We start from the raw sequence: 24,526 nt of genomic DNA, 5'->3' as shown, positions 1-24,526 counted from the left end.
GACAGCTGAACTCAGCCTTTTAAAAGTTGAGCTTAAATTTTTGAATGTCAAACTCAATTTTTCAAAAGTTGAACTGAATTTTTTGAGAGCAGAACTGAACGTTTTGAGGATTGTACTTGACTTTTTGAGCGTTGAACTCAACATTGTGAAAGTTAAACACAACTTTTTGAAAGTTGAACACAACTTTTTGAAAGTTCAACTCGACTTTTTGTAAGTTCAACTCGACTTCTTGTAAGTTGAACTCAACTTCTTATAAGTTGAACTCAACTTTCTGTAAGTCGAACTTTCAACTTTTCAAAAATTGAACCAAAATTGAATTTTCTGAGTTTAGCGTTTTCAGAGTTGAAGCTTTTGAAAGCTTGTTCTGTTTGAAAAGTAAATCTTTCCAAAAGTTCAGATTTTTAAAACTTTAACTTTCTTCAACTTATAAATTTTCTGAAAGTTGAACTCATAACTTTTTGAAAGTTGATCTTTTTGAACCCAGCACTTCTCTTGAAAGGTTGAATTTTTTGAAAATAGAGTTTTCCGAGTTTGACTTTTTCAGATTTCTATGAAAGTTGAACTTTTAAGCCAAAATTTTCCAAGAGCTGAACGTTTTTGAAAGTTATACTCTGAACTGTTTGAGAATTTGATTTTTGCGAACTTTAATAAACTCTTTCAAACGATGATGATGATGATGTTTGATGTTCGTCTTGAAAATTTTTTAAACCTGAACTTCTTGAAGATTAAACTTAAAACTGTTCAAAAGTTGACCTTTTTTGAAGGATGCACTTTTTTGAAAGGGTGTAACTTAACACAAATTCAACTCTGGAAATTCTTTCCATGATTGTTCTAATGACTTTGAAGAAAAGATTTCAGCAAAATTGGAAGACTTGAGGGTCGCAACCTTCGTAAATTGATATGAAATTCCTCGCAACAGACTTTATCGGTAAACGTTTCAATTTTTAAATCAAGTTTCTACATCTCTAATCTGCTATAGAATTTGAAAGAAAAAATTCAAAATAATCCATCTATCCACTCGCGAATTTAAAAATACCACAATTTCTTTCAATGGCGATCGTGATAATTCAGACAACCCCCCCCCCCTCCGCGGTTTCCTCTCAATCGTGAGTTTCTTTTCACTTCATACACATACACGTGTTTATGGTATAAGAAAAAAAAAACCACTATTCAGAATGAATTCACAACTTCAATTCATATGGAAATGCCTAGACAACAATACATTGTTATCTATACAAAATAGTATTACACGATTACGAAACAATCGTAATAGGTATCTTAATCTCACTCAACACGATAACGTCTCCACCTATTTGTATTATACAGTCTACGTGTATCTATTTCAATTCCTATGAAAAACAGAATTCATCTAATTTTTCACATTCCTCCCGTCTCTTCGTCCTTCATAGTAATACACCAGCTCACACTAAAGCATAAGATTTGCAGGATTCAAAGCAGCTTCATTTCGCTGTTGTCATTGCCAGCAACATCGTCTCACGTGCGATCGTTCGCGACTCGCGAGCCAGAGCCATTTAAAGAATCCGTTATAATTATCGACAACCGGATTGCTCGTTAATCACGACGATCGGCGGCGTTATCGGGCTCTGTACATCGTACAGCCTAAAAAATTGATTTAAATCGACGAGCTAATTTGATAATTTGTAGGTAATAAAAAACGCCAAAGTTATATCTTATAATTACCTACCTTATATACTCGATCCGAAATCGAGCTGTTTTTTCAACGACATCCACACAGTACGTGGTACAACGTGCAGATCACAAATATACTCTGCAGATCACGAGAAAGATGAGTTTTCACTTTCGAGAATGCAATTTCAAAGACAATCTGTACAGATATACGATGCACAGCTCTGACATTTACTTTACCTAACTCACTCTGTCATTTATTTGGCGACTGCTCCGACGCATACGATGACCCACAAAAGAAAAAAACTGACCAAAATAATAAACTTGGTTGACGTATGGCAGTAGGCAGCCGAGTACATTGGCATAAAATGCATCTTGTGTACACGAAACGTGATGACTTGTATGTGCTAGCCAAGTACATACCTATATTTTATTGGATGACGAAAATAAACAATCTATACCTACTATATAAGATAGAAGATAGAAAATAAAAACAAAAGCATTCGTGTACCTCGAAAGAGAGAGAGACTCGCGAGTCTCTTATAGGATAGGAACGTGCCTAAAAGACCGACCAGCGACCGGCGACCATATACCAGATGAAAGCTGCCATTATCGTGTGTTTTTCCAAGATGAAAATTTTTATAACAATAACTCTTTCCTCGAGAAAGTACGTACCAACGTGATCTGCATGATGTTGCACAAAAATCTATCTGCACGTGTACCTCTACTTGCCCAATAGTCCATCTATGTATAAGCTAGCATATATCGTTCGCTTATCTCATGAGAGTTTCAGGCGATTTTGAAATACCTTATATTAGGTATTTCTACGTAGGTAGGTAGTAATTCGCAATGATAAGCGTACCACGAGTGAAATAATCGTAGCGGATATGTCCAGCTCTATGTCTAGTCTACGCGAGTATGTCGCGTCATACGAGCGTGTAAATAAACAAAATTTTATAATAATTATACCTCTATAGGATAAAAAATATCCATCGAAGCGTATAAACAGTACATAGATCATCGATTAGTGATATCGATTTGTGCAGACTCTATATACATGTACATATGTGCAGACATCACGATGCATCCAGATTATATGTAGATAGGTAGCCAAAATACAGTAGCATGTCTGTAACTGCTATGTGAGCATATCAAGCCGTGAATAATCGTCTTTATGGGTGTCCGCGAGCGAATTTCTTTTTCGCAATCGATCAAAGCGAACTGATTGGTCGCAGATGGATGATGGAATTGCGTATGCGTCAGTGTGGAGAAAATTGCTGAGTCGGCATGGCTCATACTCATTGCCCAGACCGTGCAGACGACTGACGAGTCACGCAGACGATGCAGTACAGAAATACATGTAGATTGTACATAACTCGTGAAGAATTTATGCTGAGTTTGCAAGGTTGCTACTGCGGTGCAGTATGATGTGATTTCTGTTTATAGACATGAACTTCGTTTCAGCTCTCAAGAAAAGATGAATGATCGTGATCGGCGTGGAGAAGTTTTTGATTCTTTAATGCCTGTTTTATCGACCATCACTTTTCAGTTTTCGTGGGAAATGTTTTTTTTTCGATTGTGTATGTTGAGAATTTGGCGTCACAATGGCATAAAAGTGCGTGAAAACTGTTTAAAATGTTGAAAAAAATTGTCAAACATTTCATAATGTACCTATTATTACTTTAAAAATTGCTTGAGATAGTGTAAAAAAAAATCTTTAAAATGATTTGACCCATTCCTCATCCTTTCGAGGATCCATCATTTCCGCCTCAAACTTTTGGGAAGTTCAGAAGGGGGGAAGGAGGCGGTATTGCGATTTCTTGCAGAACAGTTAATCTTTGAAAACTGGCTGAACTTGGACTTAGGAGCAAATCATGTTCGCAGGATGCAGGATCTCAAAGAGCATAAGTCGGAGATTCGAGATCATTGTTCAAAGTTTGAAAACCTCCAAATTGAACTTTCAAGATGGAAGCCAAACTTTCCCTAATGAATATAAAAGTTAAGATAGGTACCTCTACATGTGTCTCAAATTTTGAAAATTTTAAACTTTTTTTTTGCACAAACTAATTCGAAAAAAAATCTCAACACAGCTGGGGGCAGAAGTGCCCTCAATTTGGACAAAAATTCAAAAAATGTTTAAATTCAAGTGACGATATTGAATTGTTTATTGTTACACACCATAATTTGAAGGTACTGAATATTTTGAATACTTATTCGATTTTTTTTCTTCGAGTTGATTTTTGAACCTCCATAACAATTACTCACCAAAGAGATAAAGATACCCCAAAATTGAAAATTACCAGAAATTTACCTGAAAATAGCAGTAATTTACTAAGAAGTGCCACTAATTTAATACTTATTCAAAAAGTTCAGTTTTAACCGTTACAAAAGTTGAGTTCAGCTATTGAAAAGTCCAATTCAGCTGTCTAAAAATTGAGTACAAAGTTCAAAAAGTTGAATTTCTTCAAAAAATTGAGTTCAACTAGCAAAAAATTGAGTTGAAAATTCAAACGGTTCAATTTAGTTGTCAAAAAGTTGAGTACATCTGTCACAAAATTGAGTCCAACGTTCAAAAAGTTAGGTCTAGCTGTCAGAAAATTGAGTTGAACGTTCAAAAAGTTGAGCTCAACTATCAGAAAATTGAGCTCAAATTTTCAGAAATTGAGTTGAATATTCAAACAGTTTACTTCAGATGTCAAATAGTCGAGTCTAGCTGTCAGAAAATTAATTCGATGTTCAAAAGGTTGAGTTCAACTTTCAAGAAATTGAGTTGAATATTCAAAAAGTTCAGTTTTTCTGTCAAAAAGTTTAGGTCACTTTTCAAAAAGTTGAGGTCACTTTTCAAAAAGTTGAGGTCACTTTTCACAATGTTGAGGTCAATTTTCAAAATGTTGAGGTCAATTTTCACAATGTTGAGGTCAATTTTCAAAAAGTTGAGGTCAACTTTCAAGAAATTGAGTTGTATATTCTAAAGAATGAGTTCAACTTTCAAAAAATTGAGCTCGACTTTCAAAATTGAGCTCAACATTCAAGAAATTGAGTTGAATATTCAAAAAGTTCAGTTTTTCTGTCAAAAAGTAGAGTTTAACTTTCAAAAGGTTGAGGTCAACTTTCAAAAAGTTGAGTTCAACTTTCAAAAAGTTGAGGACAACTTTCAAAAAGTTGAGGACAAATTTCAAGAAATTGAGTTGAATACTCAAAAAGTTCGGGTTTTCTGTCAAAAAGTAGAGTTCAACTGTCAAAAATTTGAGGTCACTTTTCAATAAGTTGAGGTCAACTTTCAATAAGTTGAGGTCAACTTTCAATACGTTGAGGTCAACTTTCAATAAGTTGAGGTCAATTTGCAAAATGTTGATGTCAATTTTCAAAGGATTGAGGTTAACTTTCAAAAAGTTGAAGTCAACTTTCAAGAAATTGAGTTGTATATTCTAAAGAATGAGTTCAACTTTCAAAAAATTGAGCTCAACTTTCAAGAATTTGAGTTGAATATTCAGTTTTTCTGTCAAAAAGTAAAGTTCAACTAATTTCAAAAGGTTGAGGTCAACTTTCAAAAATTGAGTTCAACTTTCAAAAAGTTGCGTTCAACTTTCAAAAAGTTGTGGTCAACTTTCAAGAAATTGAGTTGAATATTCAAAAAGTTCGGCTTTTCTGTCAAAAAGTAGAGTTCAACTGTCAAAAAGTTGAGGTCAACTTATTGAAAGTTGAGGTCAACTTTCAATAAGTTGAGGTCACTTTTCAATAAGTTGATGTCAATTTTCAAAATGTTGATGTCAATTTTAAAAGGGTTGAGGTTAACTTTCAAAAAATTGAGCTCGACTTTCAAAATTGAGCACAACTTTTAAGAAATTGAGTTGAATATTCAAACAGTTTACTTAGGCTGACAAAAAGTCGAGTCTAGCTGTCAGAAATTAATTCGACGTTCGAAAAGTTGAGTTCAACTTTCAAGAAATTGAGTTAAATATTCAAAAAGTTCAGTTTTTCTGCTAAAAAGTTGAGGTCAACTTTCAAAAAAGTGAATTAAATTTTTAAAAAGTTGTTAAACTCTCAAAAAGTTAAAAAAAACAGCTTTCAAAAATGTTGAATCGTCAAAATCTTCTGGCTTGATTCAGTTATTGAAAAGCTGAAAGTTTACAAAAAGTTCAAGTTTAAACTTGGAAGAGTCGAGTTCAACTTCCAAAAAGTTGGGTTCAGCTTTCACAAATTTGAGTACAACATTCAAAAAGTTGATGCAAAATTTCAAAGGGTTGAGGTTAACTTTCAAAATGTTGAGGTTAACTTTCAAAAAGTTGAGGTCAACTTTCAAGAAATTGAGTTGTATATTCTAAAGAATGAGTTCAACTTTCAAAAAATTGAGCTCGACTTTCAAAATTGAGCACAACTTTTAAGAAATTGAGTTGAATATTCAAACAGTTTACTTAGGCTGACAAAAAGTCGAGTCTAGCTGTCAGAAATTAATTCGACGTTCGAAAAGTTGAGTTCAACTTTCAAGAAATTGAATTAAATTTTTAAAAAGTTGTTGAACTCTCAAAAAATTTAACAAAAAAAACAGCTTTCAAAAATGTCGAATCGTCAAAATCTTCTGGCTTGATTCAGTTATTGAAAAGTTGAAAGTTTACAAAAAGTTCAAGTTTAAACTTGGAAGAGTCGAGTTCAACTTCCAAAAAGTTGGGTTCAGCTTTCACAAATTCGAGTACAACATTCAAAAAGTTGAGTTGAACGCATTCAAAAGGTTGAGTTGAAAATTCAAAAAGTCGAGTTTGACATTCAAAAAGTTGGGTTCTACTTTTAAAAATGAGCAAAAAAGCATGACACAGAAAAAATCTACTTTCAAAAAATTTCAAACAGGGCATAAAAACATTACAACTTTTTAAAAGAATTGCATAGTTGAAAAAAAATTTCAACTTTCAAGAAGTTGTGAGTTTGACTTCCTAATACAGATTGAAAACAGAAATTTGATGAGTTGAAAAAAATTGAACTTTCAGAAAAAGGAACTTTTCAACATACCTAGGTATTACATTTTCAAAAAATTCAATTCAGACAGATTAAACTTTCAAAATGTCTAATTTAAAAAAATCAACTCTCAAAAAAAGTTGACCTCTTTGAAAAACGATCACAAAAGTGCAACGTTCAAAAAGTTGGACGCCTGAAGAAGTAATATAGGCAATCATGAAAGTTGAAGTTTTCAACTTTCAAAATGGTCTGATTTTCAAAAAAGTTCAAATCGAAAAATCAACTTTTGAAATTAATCAACCTTGTCATTTTCTTGTTCACTTTTAGTGACTTTTCATTCAACATTTCTGAACTTTGATTTTTGATAAATTTTTATTCAAAATTGTGACTTTTCATGACATTTTAAAAATTACTTCTGATAATTTTGTGTCCAAAATTACAACTTTAGATAACTTGTCATTCAAAATCGTGACTATAGATGAATTTTTATTCAAAATTATGACTTTTCATCAAAATTGTGCCTGTTGATGAATTTTCATTCACAATTTTAATATTTGATTCTACACATTATGACTTTTTACTCAAAATTGTGATTTTGGAAGACTCTTCATCCAGAAAATTGACTCTTTATGACTTTCAAATGTGACTTTTGATGACGTTTCATAACTTTGGGTTGAAAGATTGTGACTTTTGATAAATTTTCATTCAAAATTTCGATTTTAGGCACTTATTTTTTCATTTTTTTCCAATTTTTGAATGTTGACTTTCCAGAATTTTAATTCAAAAAAATTACCCTAACTTTCATCCAAAATTTGAACTTTTGCTAGTTAACCTGTAATATTTTGCAATAACCTTTAATCTTTATTGGATTTTTTTTTTAGTTCGGCATCATCTGTCCTGTGATTGACATTATACTGACGCATACGATTGATATTTAACTATCATTCGATCTAGTCTCTCATCTCCGACCTCAGTAGAAAAAATTAACAGGAGAACGAGCATGTGCATAACGAAATGATCCTCGAGTGCATGTACATATTTTTGGGCTACTTTAGATAGTGGAGTGGCAAATGAAAAAAAATGCAGTTTTCTCCTGTATTTCAGCTGTTTGCCACTCCACTAAGACGTTTAGAGACACTCTCATCTCCTATGCCAAAAATTTGGTGACAATTTCCTAAATGAATTAATGTAAATGCAGTTTCTTTCATCACAACTGTAACATATTTCATATTTTGAGAAAATATTTCAAAATCTCGTCATCTCCCACTCGTGTATCAATTATTCTCACCCATCTTCATCCCACAAATACCCTCGAAACTTATCATACAGGCCAATATTGGCTGACAATCGCGCATTCGCGACATATTACCAAAAATTTCATTACATTCTACATTTGTACGATAACATCTTTCATATTCACACATATCGTGATGAATACGATACAAATTTATGTAACGTTAACGCAGCAATAAAACTCATTCTTAGGTTTATTACAAATTCAACCATTTCGTAGCAGTTCACACCATCATATCATAATCTATAAGACTACACGTAAGTTTAACATCAAAAATAAAGTAAACATCGAAACATAATACGATAGTACATAGCTACCTTCTACGCAATGTAAATTCGCTCTTTAGCGAAGTATAAATTTTATTTAAATCCCCTCGCAGGAAATTAAAAATGTCATTTAAATGTTTTTAATTAAGTCTGCGTACGATCTTATAATAACGCTCGGTGGCCCGCTATTCGTTAAATGAAGTAAGCAAATGAGTATTTAAATGGTCTACTTTTTTCCTTCTTGAAATACGGTTCAAATGTGTACCACTTTTTGGGCATATTGCTGACGATAAAGTGTACAAATCAAAATAGGTACCTATTTGATCCTCGTAAAATAGGTATGGGTAGGGTCTGTATTTCAACACAGGATCGAATTAAAATTCGAACCGATTTGATTTAGTTTGTCAAAATGATTGACAATTCGTTGTATAAATGCACATCTGCGCTCTTATTGTTTTTCAATATGTATTTATACCTTCATCTGATCTAAAATTATCATCGTTTTGTGATTTGATTCGCTGCATTATTTTATACCATACCTACTTTTAAATCAAGTTAGGTAGGTACTCGAGAAAATACACGTATCGTCCTAATGATGCGCACCATTTTATACGTTAAAATACGATAGGACAATTATACATCCTTTTATTTCGAATTAAACTATTAAATTTTCATTTACAGCGTGAAAATGTAGTACAAATAGATCATAATGATGACGATGTGTTGATAACACATCAGATCTATATAGACATGTCTTGTCTACCTATGTAGGTTTGAAAGGTACCTACCTATACGTTTCTATCACATCGTTTTATCAATTATTTAATAATTATTCTCGTATTTCAAAAATTAATAACTCAATTGCTGGAAATTTTTTCCCCTGCAAATTACATCTTTAATAATTTATTTTCTATTAAACCATTCTGAAAAGCATGACGATGAGAGTTCTAACTTCTACGGTTAACATTACACACTATCCACGTTTTTTCAAGAGTATCGGTGTACCTATATTATATGTACTTGAACAAGTTGTTCAATGTGATGTATCAATAAAAAAAAACACGATAATTTGACAACACGCGGTACCGCGACGACGACGTTGTAAAACAAACAATATTGTGCTCGGAAACAGGTGACATGTACTCGTACATAGATAAACTTACAACACAGCTCACCTTTAATTTCTTACTTTTTATCGAAACGAGATAATTTTATGGTGCATGTAATATTGTATCCTCTTCAACGATGGATTATTCGTATTCTTCTACCTACGCTACGTGATGTGTATAACTATAAATTATAGGTAGCGAATATCATATTTTTTTCGAGAGAATAGGTAGGTAGGTAGGTATAAGATGCTTCCACCTATATAATGTCATTTCCACGTCGAATGGCAAACCCCAAAAACGTGATTAGAATACGAATTAAAAAATATTTCAATGAAGTGAGAATGTACGTGTAAAACGTAGATGGGTCTAGGTAAGTGTATAAGTAGGTGTATGAGATATGACATTTTTTTTTTGGTATGTAATCTTTGTAGGATTTATACGTTGGGGTGTGTTTTTCATGCTCAGAGAGAGAAAGGATAAAGAATAAAGGGGATGGAAAATTTGACGTTTCGATGGCCTTGTATTTTTATGAGAGTAGGCAGTTCATTTTTTTTTTTGAGCTTCGATGTAGTGGGTACGAGTTACGAGTTCGTGACTATTTTTTTTTTTTTTGAGAATTTATAATAAAATTTTACCTCCTGAATAAAAATTGTAAAAAAAATTTTTGGACGAATTTTACAATTTTTTCAATTTTATTTACCAAATGTTTCGAGTTTTCTGGCTAAAATATCATTACTTTGTCTGAAATTAAATACTTTTAGATGACTTTTTTTGATTAAATATTTTACAACTTTTTCAATAATACGGTTGCAATTTTTTTTCCAACTGAAAATCTGATCAATTTTTCATAAAAAAGTAGGTTGGATTTCAAAAATAATTTTTTTTATTGAAAATACTCAATATAAATGTAGCTAATGAAAACTTACAAATTTTTTTTATTGAAAAAAAAATCATACCAATTTTCTTAATTGAAAATTGGACAAATCTATCGAAAAATTAAAGAATACAACGTTCCTTGGACCTCATCTTCCCAAGCAAATTATTCTTGGACTCTCCCCCCCACCACATTTTGAAAGAAATGATTGATTTGAAAAAAAAAATCAAAATACTTACAAATTTTTACATGTGTGAATTTTTCATGAAGTAAGGATCAGGATGACTCTGAGTTCTTTTTGACTCTCGAAAGCTTTAATGATTAAAATTGAACGATTATTCTGACCTTATATACTTAGATAATCAATGTTATCAACTTTTTCGGTCACTCCCCATCATGAGACAAACCACTTTCGAACTGAAGTCTTCCAATTTACTCAGAAATTTTTTACGAGTACCCTTCGATGGATGGTCGAATGAAATAACCAACATTATTTCCGCCTTAACCCTGCAAAGGGTTGGAAAGGAGAGGAGAGGAATGAAATAGAGGGGAGAGGACGAGTTTCATGATTTTTTTTTTAGAATTTTGAGAGAGTGAAAATTTGAAAACTTTTATTTGAAAACTGGTTTGACTTGGATACCTCTTTTTGCCAAATTTCAAAGAGAATAGGTATTTTGAAGATTTAAAATCAACGAGTGATTAAAATTTGAAAAGCTCAAACCTACACTTTCAAGGTTTCAGTGAACACAAAGATTGAAAAGTATTAAAAAATTTAAAAAATTACCCTCTTGAGGGAATCATGGCTCCCAACTTTGATTAAAATTTGACAAATCAGCTTATTTTTTCAATTCTAAGTACTGCAATCCAAGATAATATTTAGGACTCAATGCTTTCAAAAACCTACAAAAGGGTGCATTATTCGGAATCATAAGGGTGAGGGATGGGAGAGAGATATCAAAAAACCAAGTTAATATTCAGACTTGACATGCCTAAAAACCTAATTTTTTTCATCATCTTCGGTTTTGGATCAAATTAGAGAGACAGTGGTGGGGGTTGGAAGGATCAGATAAAAAAACCAAGTCAATATTCGGACTCTGCAACTCCAAAAACCAAACAAACGATATGTCACATGACATCATTATCGTTTTATCATCTTGGGACGAAATTGGAGTACCTGTGGTGGGGCTTGGGAGGGTTAAATCCAAAAACTGAGTCAATATTCAGAATAAGCACCTATAAAAACCTAGCAAACGATATGTCACATGACATCATCATCGTTTTATCATATTGGGACGAAATTGGAGTAGCTGTGGTGGGGCTGGGGTGGGTTAAATCGAAAAACTGAGTCAATATTCAGACTAAGCACCTCTAAAAACCTAACAAACGATATGTCACATGACATCATCATCGTTTTATCATATTGGGACGAAATTGGAGTAGCTGCGGTGGGGCTGGGGAGGGTTAAATCGAAAAACTGAGTCAATATTCAGACTAAACACCTCTAAAAACCTAACAAACGATATGTCACATAACATCATCATCGTTTTATCATATTGGGACGAAATTGGAGTAGCTGTGGTGGAGCTGGGGAGGGTTAAATCGAAAAACTGAGTCAAAATTCAGAATAAGCACCTATAAAAACCTAGCAAACGATATGTCACATGACATCATTATCGTTTTATCATCTACGGACAAAATTGGGGTAGCTGTGGTGGCGATAGGGAGGGTTAAATCAAAAAACTGAGTTAATATTCAGACTAAGCACCTCCAAAAACCTAACAAACGATATGTCACATGACATCATTATCGTTTCATCATCTTGGGTCAGAATTGGAGTAGCTGTGGTGGAGCTGGGGAGGGTTAAATAAAAAAATTGAGTCAAAATTCAGAATAAGCACCTATAAAAACCTAGCAAACGATATGTCACATGACATCATTATCGTTTTATCATCCGGATCAGAATTGGAGTAGCTGTGGTTGGGCTTGGGAGGGTTAAATCCAAAAACTGAGTCAATATTCAGACTAGACACTTCCAAAACCCAAGCAAACGATATGTCACATGGCACATGGCATCATCATTTTTTCATCATCTTCAGACCGAATTGCATAGATCACTCGTGGAGGGGGTCGACAGGGTCAGATCTAAAAACTAAGTCGATATTTGGACTCAGCACACCCGAAAACCAAGCAAACGATATGTCACACGACATCATCATTTTTTCATCATCTTTGGACCAAACTGGAGTGGCTGTGGGGGGGGGGGGGGTAGAAGGGCCGGAACAGAAAACCGAGTCCATATTCGGACTAGACACCCAAAAGTACACAGCAAACGATATGTCACACGATATTGCCCTTTTATACACTTTCTGACCAAATTTCACTTACTATGGAAAGGGGGTTGGTGGGGTCAGATCGAAAAACCAAGTCGATATTTGAACTCAACACTCTCAAAAACCCAACAAACGATACGTCACACAGCACTATTTGTTATTTTAATCTCTAATGGAAATCCCCCCCCCCCATTACACCAATTTCGTGAATAAGGGTAAGGGCCCAATATTCCATTTTTTTTTCAATGCGACGCAATTAACGCAGTCGAAGGTTCGTAAAATGTTCTAAAGAAACAATTGATTTTACATCATTTATTTTTGTTTTATTAAAATTATAAGAAATTATCAGTCGCATTCGTCTCCTCCCCCCCTCCCATCTTCAGATACTGCTTAGAACAAGAAACTTGCAGAATGAAAAATGCTTCTCTTTCAACTCTGTACAATGTTGGTTTGAACCATTTTTTCGAATTTTCTATCGTAAAGAATAAGTTACAATCGAAGGTGACGAACCAAATCAAAATTTTCTGAGAGAAGTTCCTCGTTTTCCCCTCCCCTTCCCACCCCCAATTCGCCATTTTAAAAATACATATCAAGAAAAATAAATTTCTTTGTAAAAAATGATTGGACTGATATGAATTTTCTGGGGCACAATTTGAAAAGTTATAGCGAAAAACCCAAAATGCCTCCTTTTCGGAGTTCATTTCTCAATTTTCCAAAAATTGGAAATTAATTTTGAAAAATAAAAATAATTATTTCTACATAATTTTTCAAAAAAATGTTCTACAATCCATTTAAAAATATTGAATTAAAATTTTTTGTTAAAATAATTAAACTAAATAAAATTCAGGGAAAATTAACGAAAAAAAAATTAATTAAGAAGTGACACGAGAACTGGGGGGGTGGATGTTCATGTTCATTCATCCCCCCTCTCATTCAACAAAAATACGCCCTTTCCCCCTCTTTTTCTTTGACAGCATTTCACAAAAAAAAACATCACATCCAATAAATTTACATAAAATCCCAAAACCCCTTCTTCCTCGACGAAAATTTTCCAAACACCGTGTAGCTCTTAGCTCTTAATATGAAATACCAGAAATTAAAAATTTACAAACCCTCGCGGTAAATTTGCCTCTTTTAAACGAATAACTTTTACCGGTATTTCAACACCATTTTCTTAAAAATTTAATTAAAATATAATTAACAAACGTTTTAACGGTCTCGGTTCATAAGATATTGATTTTATCTTAAACCTGACATTTTCATTTTCACCGTTTGCTTTTAATTTTATTTAATTTTCTACCCCCCCCCCCCCCCCAAAAACACTCACTTTAAATACTGTAACTCGAGTATATAATTTGTAAAGTTTGCGTTGATGGTTGTTTTTTTTCTCTCTTCTGAACGCGTTAAATTAAAAAAATTATTAAATACATCTTGAGAATTTATTCGTAGTTTTTTTTTGTTTTTTTTTTAGAAATGAAATGAAAAAATTATTCTATCTCTTTCAGCTACGTATTTTCAAACTTTTTATTCATTTTCAATTAAAATAAAACGTAGTAGGTCCTGACTCCTGATTTATCAGTTGCACAATATCTACTCGAAAGAAGAGCGAATTAACTCGAGTACCCTTAAAAACCTTAAACAGCAATTATTTACTTTAGATAGGTAAGTATTTCAAACTAATCGTGAACGTTGCAAAAACTACCTACCGCGACTCATTCGACGATTTAATTACTCTAGTAAAAAAATAACTTATTGCAAATACGAAACGAACTCGATTCGAGCTTACTCGTATACTATACAACTCGATCGAATACACATCAATCAAAACTCACGTCAGCCTCACGTATTGCTCTACGAGAGTCGAGAATCGTATACCTATGGTTCTTGCTCTCTCGTAGCATTTGGAGATTTTAATCTTGGCACCGTATAGGTCATTTGGGAGTCGTAAAATGGCCAAGTATCAATTCCACTTTCGTTTTGTACCATTCAATAAAAAAGAAATTGCTGAAATAATCGGAATTCGAGGGCACATCCAGAAGAATCATCGACTTGTGTAGTCTCTTAATAGTCATTAATCTCGACGTTCTCTTTTTACTCGACGAATAGACATAATAGCGTAATTAGGTGTATCTTTACACCTCACTCACTCACTCACTCACTCACTCGCACAATTCACTATAAGCATACGACGACGACGATTCGAGTCCTCGAGTACTCGACTCGATTCGTACTCCTACTCAATTGCTCGCATTTTCGATTTCTTCCAACTTGGTCACGTTTATTGTGTAAATATTTTCATGTGTCGAAATTTACGTACCTACGTTTTACTTACGATTTGTTTTTGTTTTCTGTTCGCACACACAGGGCTAACGAAACGTTACAAATAACCTTTCATAAGAGAATATCGAAGAGAGAAATGTACAAAGAGAACGACGCTTTGGTTGAGGCCATTTTAAAACAGTTACAAACCAGGAAGATCGTTCACGTGAGTAAGTATCAGTCTTTGTCAATATATTACTCTTATATAGATTACCTACTATACTATAATGAGCTCGTATATGTACAGGAATCGTGCCTCAGATATGAGATATCCATCCCCATGAACCGATACTAGTCTCTTTAAACAGACATAATACTGTAATAGTGTAGTAAAAAGGGCCTTCTGGCTTCCACAGATTTTTTTTATATACGCACATCTTCTCATTGTAAATCGTGTAGGTAATCGTTGTTTCTCGCTCGTAAAAAAAAATTATCAGATTAGCTACATCAAACACTGTCTACATAATATGTTGTAAGAAGAGTCAGTTTGAAAAGAAGAAGCTGATGAAGATATAATTCCCCCTTTTTTTCCAATTCATTCGAGAACGTGATTTTTGAAGAATAGGCTGAAAAATATGTGCTTGAAAAAGTAATCGAGGTAGTCTAATTTGTGTAAGTTTTGGGAGGAAATGCGCATATTATCTGGCTGCGAATTTTTCACCTTTATTACTGATAAAATTTTCATAATGGTTTGAAATCAAATATTTCTGTTTTCAGATCACTGATTCAGTAAAAGTTTTGGAACTGAGGGGTGAAAATCGAAAAAAAGTAGAAAAAACTTATCCCTACAACCAAATTTTAAGGGCTGAATTGCATTTTTCAACTGTTTGAAATTTTTAAATGACAAACCTGACTCATTTTTCTGAAAAAAAAAACAAAAATCTGAAATTCAGCCTATGACTCCCCCCCCCCCGCCTCTTCCTTTAACCCGAATCAATTATTGACAGTGTCAAGGCTCGTGTTCAATTTTTTCCAAAAAAAAAAGGGAGGGGGGCAACGTTAGTGACCAAAAAAGTTCAAGCAACCAAAAAACTGACCACAAAGTAATGGAAAAGTCATCAAAAAGCAATAAAAAAGATAACAAAATGCGAGCAAAACATTTCAATGTACTCGTAGAACAAAATCTCAAAAAACTCAGGAAATTTCGATCACAATTTTTTTTTAATTTCGAAAAAATAGGTAAACATTTCAATAAAAATATAGTAATAGTCCGGCATATGACAATAGGAGTAATTGCACCCCCCCGCCGAACCTGGAACATTTTAATGCAAACTTGCCAAAAAAAAAGTTGGCCTTACTTACAAAATGGCGGCCATTTTGATTGACAGGTCAGCCAAAATCGCAGATTTTGCGTTTTAACATAGGACTTGCACAAACTTTTTCAAACTTTACAAAGGTAGATCGAAAGATCATGCAAAAATTCATCACCTGCCCAAATTTCAAGTGCTAAAGTGCGTTTTTCGATTTTTGGTGAATTTTTGAAAATCCAACTTAGGCCAAAAATGAGGGAAAAAATCAAAATTTTACCAAATCGACCAAGAAAGCAGAAATTTGGGATATACCCTATTTTCGACATGCCAAATCGATTGGAAACGGTTTCAACCCGTTTTGAGCAGTTCTGGAGCCTCCAGCAGATTTTTGAAACTCGAAATTCCCACAAAATTCCATCAAATTGGAGTTGTAAAGCTAAAATTCATTCTAAAAACTAATTTCAATACGTTACGAAGTACTGCAGGTGAATTTCAAGTAGTTTTGGAGGCTCCAGCGACTTTTGAAAATTCCTGAAACCTCCATCAGATTTTTGAATCTTGTAAATTTTCACAAAATTTCATCAAATGGAGATGGAAAGCTGAAATTTACTCTACTAATTTTAACACCCTCGGAAGACGAGTTTAGATGGGTTCAAGTAATTTTAGGGCCTCCAGCGACTTTTTTTGAAAATTACTGGAGCCTCTAGCAGATTTTTGGAACTTTAAATTTTCACAAAATTTCATCAAATGGAGATGGAAAGCTGAAATTTACTCCACACTTCAATTTTAACACCCTCTGAAGACGATTTCAGGTGGGTTCAAGTCATTTTAGGGCCTCCAGCGACTTTTTTGAAAATTACTGGAGCCTCCAGTAGATTTTTGAAACTTGAAATTTCCCCAACATTAATTTATCAAATGGAGTTTGCAAGCTGAAATTTACTTCGCAGACTACATGGTGGTTTCAAATGGTTTTGAAGCTTCCAGCTACTTTTAGGAAATTTCAATTTTCCAAAAAAAACGTCATACAACCTTTCAAAAAGTTGCTGGAGGCTCCAAAAAGACTTGAAATTCACCAGCAGTCAACTTTGTAGCGTATTGAAATTAGTGTGCAGAATGAATTTCGACTCTCCATTTTGGTTTGATAACATTTTGGGGAAATTTCAAGTTTCAAAAATCTACTGGAGGCTTCAGTAATTTTCAAAAAAGTCGTTGAAGGCTCTAAAATGACTTGAAATCCACTAGAAGTCGTTTTCAGAGGGTGTTAAAACTGGAGTGTAGAGTAAATGTCAGCTTTCCATCTATATTTGATGAAATTTTGTGAAAATTTAAAGTTTCAAAAATCTGATGGAGGTTTCAGGAATTTTCAAAAAGTCGCAGGAGGCTCCAAAACAACTTGAAATTCACCTGCAGTACTTCGTAGCGTATTGAAACTAGTTTTTAGAATAAATTTTAGCTTTACAACTCCAATTTGATGGAATTTTGTGGGAATTTCGAGTTTCAAAAATCTGCTGGAGCTCCAGAACTGCTCAAAACGGGTTGAAACCGTTTCCAATCGATTTGGCATGTCGAAAATAGGGTATATCCCAAATTTCAGCTTTCTTGGTCAATTAGGTAAAATTTTGATTTTTTCCCTCATTTTTGGCCTAAATTCGATTTTCAAAAATTCACCAAAAATCGAAAAACGCACTTTAGCACTTGAAATTTGGACAGGTGATAAATTTTTGCATGATCTTTCGATCTACCTTTGTAAAGTTTGAAAAAGTTTGTGCAAGTCCTATGTTAAAACGCAAAATCTGCGATTTTGGCTGACCTGTCAATCAAAATGGCCGCCATTTTGTAAGTAAGGCCAACTTTTTTTTTGGCAACTTTGCATTAAAATGTTCCTTAGGATGTCCCCTTTAAGAAAAATGTTGTCCCGGAGGATCGGCGGGGGGGTGCAATTACTCCTATTGTCATATGCCGGACTATAATGAAACTCGACCGAGACTTTAGCAATTTTAGCAAAAAACAGGATTTTTTGGTAATCACTGGTAAAAAAAAAATTCATTAAAAAGTGCAGAGCAACTTTCTGATACTAAAACAACATTTTTTGACACTTTTTGGCATAAAAAGTAAGAATTTTTGATAAAAAAGCGAGATTTTGAAAATTTTAGCAAAAGACAGGGAGTCTTCTGGCAAAAAAATGTAACTTTCTAGAAATTTTTAACAAAATAGTGACTTTTTTGGTATTGTATTTTTTTGCATTTTTAGGTAAGAAGGCGAGAATTTTTGTTAATTTTTGGCAGAAAGCAAAATTTTGCTGGAAATTTCTGGCAAAAAGAGGGTTTTTTTAAAGCAATTTTCTTCAAAAAAGAGAGAATTTTTTGCAAGTGACTTTTTTTGAAAATGTTGGCGACAATTTTAGAACAAAAAAAAACGTATTTTCCCCGCAATTTTTGGTACCAAAACGAGATTTTTGAATAATATTTTTTTTGGGGGGGGGGGGGAAGAAACATTTGGAATTTTTTGCAACTTGACGATAATTTTCAACAAATTTTCACTTCGTATGAAATTTCAATTTTTTTTCATAAAAAATTAAGCAAATTTGGATTTTTGGAAATTCGCCAAAAATCAAAAAACGAAATTCAACGATCGAAATTTGGCTGAGAGGTGTATTTTTAGACATCCTTTCGATTAATCTTCATCCACTCGAAATATTTTTCTATCTCGTCATGTAAATTTGGACAAGAAGCTTTTTTTTGACGACTAAAATTTTCTGTCTGATTGAATTCAAATCAGAACAATATCATAAAATGCGCCTGTGATGTTCAAGAAAATGGAAATTAGTAAGAAATCGTATTCGTCTTCCCCCTCCTTCCCTCCCTAGTCCCTCCCTTTCATCGTTTCCAAATTCTACACAAAAGATGAATTGAATGTAGCAAAACAAGGATCAAATTTTTAGAAACCGTACTTCAGCTCAAGAAACTTCACGAAAACAAACTCGACGATTTCTACACCCCCCCCCCTCCCCTCATCCTTCAAAAATTCGAAACTGGGACTTCGAAAAAAATGATTATTTTCAAGAATGACGAACTCTGAAGATTTTTTTAGCTGTGGGCTCAACATTTTTTATCATCTACTTTTTCAATGTTTTGATAAAAAAAAGATCCAAAAAAATTCAAAAAAAGTGACAACATATTTTAAACTTTTGTAAAAATATCAGAAAATTGGGGAATTTTTCTGGTCACTGAGTTTCATTTTTCAAAAAAAAAAAAAAAGAAAAAATCAAAAATAAACGCTAAAAAATACTCAAATTGAAAAAAAAAACAGTAAGAATTTTACAAAACAAAAAAGAGAAAATAATTCTCAAATCAGCTAATCTTGAATCTAGTTTCTTAATTACTCAGAATGCGCTCAACTTATTTTTATTCGATACTTTTTCAATGTTTTGGTAAAAAAAATGCCCAAAAAAATTCAAAAAAAAAATCCTTTACATAAGATGTTAAAAAAAACTTTTTAATGTTTGAAAAAAATTGTATTTAATAAAAAAAAAAAAATGATAAAATAGTTTTCGAGTCAGTTATTCTTAAATTTACTTTTTCAATTACTTAGAATGATTGTGTTTTTTTTTTTTAGTTTTTTGTAATTTTTGAATTGATTTGTCACAACTATTTGATTTGTTCGATGGGGGGGGGGGAGGGGAAGGGGGTATGCAAACGATAATCATTCGAAAAAAGAAAAGTGAATTTTTGAATAGGAGCCTGAGACTGATTCCTGAACCTATGAATCAATCATCGAAAATTAATTGGAGGAAAATCGAATGAAATTCAGAAAAATTGATAAAGTACTGTAAAAATGACGATTGCTTAGAAACAAATTCGTAAAACCTCTCAAAATGTTTTTCAACATTCTTAAACATCTAAACTTTTTCAATAAAATTATGCCGAAAATATCTCAAAAACCCGCGATAAATGTTTTAATATTCATAAAAATGAATTCAACATCGTGTAAAATTATTCAACAAAGTGAAAAAATGGTAAAAAATGCATTAAAATGACATAAAATTTTTGGAAATAATTTTGAATACCACTGAAATTATTTTGAGCATAGAAAAACATTGATTAAAATACCGAAAAATCAAATGAAGTCATTCAACAAAATTGAGCTTTTCTAATTTTCGTTCTAAATATCTCAAAAGCAAAGCAGTGAGAGAAAAACCAACCACGCTCAACAGGGGGGGGGGGGGTCGGAAGAGTGGAAGATTTGATTCATTTCAATTTTGTTTCCTAAATTTTTCTCGTAGGATTCTCCTAGATCGACCTTTTCTGATATTTAAAAAAAAAAAAATCACTTTTTTGTATCTCAAAAAAAATCCTCCCAGCTGAGTCAAAATTCAGATGATGATAAATTTCATGCTGTACAATTTCATTCCTCTCAATTTCTTTCAAAAAGATCGATTTTTGAGACAAATCAAAACTATGTACCACGAAAAAAAATGAAGAGGAGAAAAATTGTAGATTGTGAAATTCCCCACCAGAGAGTACGATTAGTTTGTTCAAAGGAGGCTTTGTTTTTGAGATATTTACTTTGGAACTGAATTTTTCCTGTTTTTTATTCCCTTCCTTCCTCTTTCCCTTCGGATTTTACCCAAATTTGAAAATTTTGAAACTGAGTGTGAAATAAACTAAGTAGGTACAGCTTCATTTTTTGAAATACTGAATTGCATTGCAAAGTACTGAGATGAATGGGGATCCAAAATTTTTCAAACTAGAACGCCTCAATCCTCAAATCTAATAATTTCATGAAAAAAGCTCCCTCAAACTATCTTTTGATGCAAGTAGAATAAAGTCACTCGTATTTAAAAATGGATTAAACTATTAATTTTCTTTTTTTTTCTTGAAAAGGGTGACAGGGTATGTAGAGCAATGACCCCACACCTAAACTCAAAAAAATCTATCCTATAGCACGAGTGCAATAAAGCACATGTAAATAGGTATACCTATTCTAAATTATACGATTAATTCGACATCATTAATATACGAAACGCTAACCAGAGTCTTATATGTATTTACAGGAGAGAAAGAAGGAGGAACTCAATTAAAACTTATTATCCACTACGATAACGGTGAATTCGCCTTGTTCAAACCGATGAGGTAGGTACCTATCTTGGAGACTTCAATTATTAACACACTGTCTGAAAGAATGTCCAGCGAATTAAGAGACCTTGGTTGGTTCGGTATAATGCAGTATACTGTATAGTGTATGGACAATAAAGAGTCAACTATGGCACTTGGCTTAAAACTTAAATTAACTTCGGTATCGTTTAGTATTAAGCGATACGCTAATTATTAATGTAAAGGGGTTTTTACACACAATACAATACGTACTATATAAGCGTATAGACGAGACGAGCATGTTTGTTGTACTTCAAGTTTGAGAATATCTCGTAAATAAAACATTATTATAAGGTACTTTTTGGAAGGATGTGTAGTTTGTATGGTTTTTGTACACAGACGAGTTAAAATTTCACTATTATAACGTTCCAGTCGGTTACCTATACGTCTCGTTGGGGGTTTTAATAAATTATTCAACGTGGAAAAAAGGTTATAATTGGATCATCGGTAAACAAGTACCCATACCGAAAACTTTATATAAAATATCTATAAACTTGATAAAAAGAAGAAAAAATATGTTGAAAAGAGAATATAAGTAATAATAAACTTCGAGAATTATTGACGAAGAATGAAAAAAATTATAGTATATCAATTTTTATCAACATGCAATAATATTTTAGGTACTATTCGAATTACTTGGAAATTGAAATTAACCCTAACAATTGAATTTTATTACGCAGGTTTCCGAGAGAGCAACAAACGTTACCAAATCATTTTTATTTCACCGATTACGAAAGGCATAACGCCGAAATTGCTGCTTTTCATTTAGATAGGTAAGATGATTTAGATATGATTAGATATTTATAAAGGTATAGGTTCGTAATTGATTCGAGTAACGTTATCAAAGAAAATCAAAGCACATCTTTTTGTGAACGAATCGAATTCTTCATCGTATCGCGAACGGTTTTTGAACAAAACACGAACACGATTCGTTAACAACATAAAATTAATAATTCAAAAAATATTTTCCACTTGCATTTTGAACGATTCATTGAAAAATTAATCGAGTCCGTAGAACTGAATCGTTCGCGAACGATTTTTTAAAAACATTCACGGAACGAAAACTGTTCTTTCAGAAACACAAAAAAACTGTCTATTTCTGTGAAATTAAAATCGTTCACGAATTATTCTTTCAAGAGGACGACAAATGATTCAATAGGTATTTTAAATGATTCAATAGGTATTTTAAATGATTCAATAGGTATTTTAAGAAACGATTCGTTGTTAATGAGCATCGTTCACGAACGAATTAATAGAAGAGATATTCATACAAAAATATGAAGAGTTCAATTCAATTCATCGCGAACATTTTTCAAAAAAAAAATATTACGAACGAATCGAATCATCCGACAAATGATTCAGTCGTTCGCGAACGATTTTTGAGGAAAACACAAAAACGATTCATTGACAATAGAAAGTGAATCATTTACAAAATATTTTTTTATTTGAATTTTGAACGATTCATTGGTTAAATTGATCAATTCCGCAGAGCTGAATCGTTCGCGAACGATATTTTCAAAAAATTTACGAACAAATTAGTATTTTGAGAACCATTATTTTATTTGCAGAAACACCAAAAAACTGTTCTTGTATGCGAAGTTTGAATCGTTCTTGAACGATTCTTTCAGGAGTACGACAAATAATTCACCATAAGTATGAATCGTTCACGAACGAATTTTCAGAAAAAAAGATCCGAACCAGAACAATGAACATGAATAATTCAATTCAATTTTTCACGAACATTTTTCTAAAAAAAAAAAATACGAAGGAATCGAATCATCCGACAAACGATTCAGTCGTTCGCGAACGATTTTTGAGTTAAACACAAAAACGGTTCATTGACAAATGACAACAGAAAGTGAATCATTAAAAAAATACTTTTCAACCTGAATTTTGAACGATTCATTGGTTAAATTGATCAATTGAGTAGAAAAGAATCGTTCGCGAACGATATTTTTAAAAATGTGACGAATTACTTAATATTTTGGCAACTATCATTTCGTTGCAGAAACACCAAAAAACTGTTCATGTCTGCGAAGTTGAATCGTTCTCGAACGATTCTTTTAGGAGTACGACAAATGATTCACCTTAAGTATGAATCGTTCACGAACGAATTTTCAGAAAAAGGGATTCAAACCAGAACATGAGTAGTTCAATTCAATTTATCAGGAACATTTTTCTCCAAAAAAAGATATATTACGAACGAATCGAATCATCCAACAAATGATTCAGTCGTTCGCGAACGATTTTTGAGGAAAACACAAAAACGATTCATTGACAACAGAAAATGAAATGAATCATTTAAAAAATATTTTTATTTTTTTAACCTGAATTTTGATTTGAACGATTCATTAGTTGAATTGATCAATTCCGTAAAGCTGAATCGTTCGCGAACGATATTTTCAAAAAAAGTATTTTGAGAACTATTACTTTACTTGCAAAAACACCAAAAAACAATGTTCATGTCTGCGAAGTTGAATCGTTCTCGAACGATTCTTTCAAGAGGGCGACAAATGATTCACTATAAGTATGAATCGTTCACGAACGAATTTTCAGAAAAAAAGAGCAAAACCAGAACATGAATAGTTCAATTCAATTTTTCACGAACATTTTTCTAAAGAAAAAAAAAAAAAAGTTACAAATAAATCGAATCATCCGACAAATGATTCAGTCGTTCGCGAACGATTTTTGAGGAAAACACAAAAACGATTCATTGACAACAGAAAATAAAATGAATCATTTAAAAAATATTTTTTAACCTGAATTTTGATTTGAACGATTCATTAGTTGAATTGATCAATTCCGTAAAGCTGAATCGTTCACGAACGATATTTTCAAAAAAAGTTACTATATTTGCAAAAACACCAAAAAACAGTGTTCATGCCTGCGAAGTTGAATCGTTCTCGAACGATTCTTTCAGGAGTACCAACGACAAATGATTCAGTATTCTGAGAAATGATTCACTATAAGTATAAATCGTTCACGAACGAATTTTCTGAAAAAAGAATTCAACCAGAGCATGAACAGTTCAATTCAATTATCAATTCATCACGATTTCACAAACATTTTTCTAGAAAAAAAATATTACGAACGAATCGAATCATCCGACAAATGATTCAGTCGTTCGCGAACGAGTTTTCAAAAAGAAAAACGAACGATTCGGATTCAGTGCCTATCTTGACTTAATTGAGAAAGAAAACTATTCATTTTAGAAACACCGAAATTCAGCTGATCATGTCCGCAAAGTTGAATCAATTTCGAACGATTACTCCAAAAGCATGACAAAATTGATTCAGTAGTCCAAGAAACAATTGCAATTCATCATAAAGAAAGC

General features: G+C 32.7%; 1 protein-coding gene across 1 annotated transcript in view; it reads left to right on the top strand.

Moving 5' to 3' along the window:
• The window catches only part of LOC135848941 (extracellular serine/threonine protein CG31145), a 107,416-nt gene that overhangs the window by 68,151 nt on the left and 14,739 nt on the right, over nucleotides 1–24,526 (top strand). The window contains exons 3-5 of the mRNA XM_065369045.1: nucleotides 14,835–14,959; nucleotides 21,093–21,171; nucleotides 21,873–21,965. Of these exons, the coding sequence (XP_065225117.1) occupies nucleotides 14,835–14,959; nucleotides 21,093–21,171; nucleotides 21,873–21,965 (297 nt within the window). The remainder of the gene's footprint in view (nucleotides 1–14,834; nucleotides 14,960–21,092; nucleotides 21,172–21,872; nucleotides 21,966–24,526) is intronic.

This window comes from Planococcus citri, chromosome 5 (genome assembly GCF_950023065.1).
Source record: "Planococcus citri chromosome 5, ihPlaCitr1.1, whole genome shotgun sequence".
Taxonomy (NCBI): domain Eukaryota; kingdom Metazoa; phylum Arthropoda; class Insecta; order Hemiptera; family Pseudococcidae; genus Planococcus; species Planococcus citri.
The sequence above is the reverse complement of the archived record's forward strand: the minus strand, read 5'-3'. Positions and strand labels throughout refer to the sequence as shown.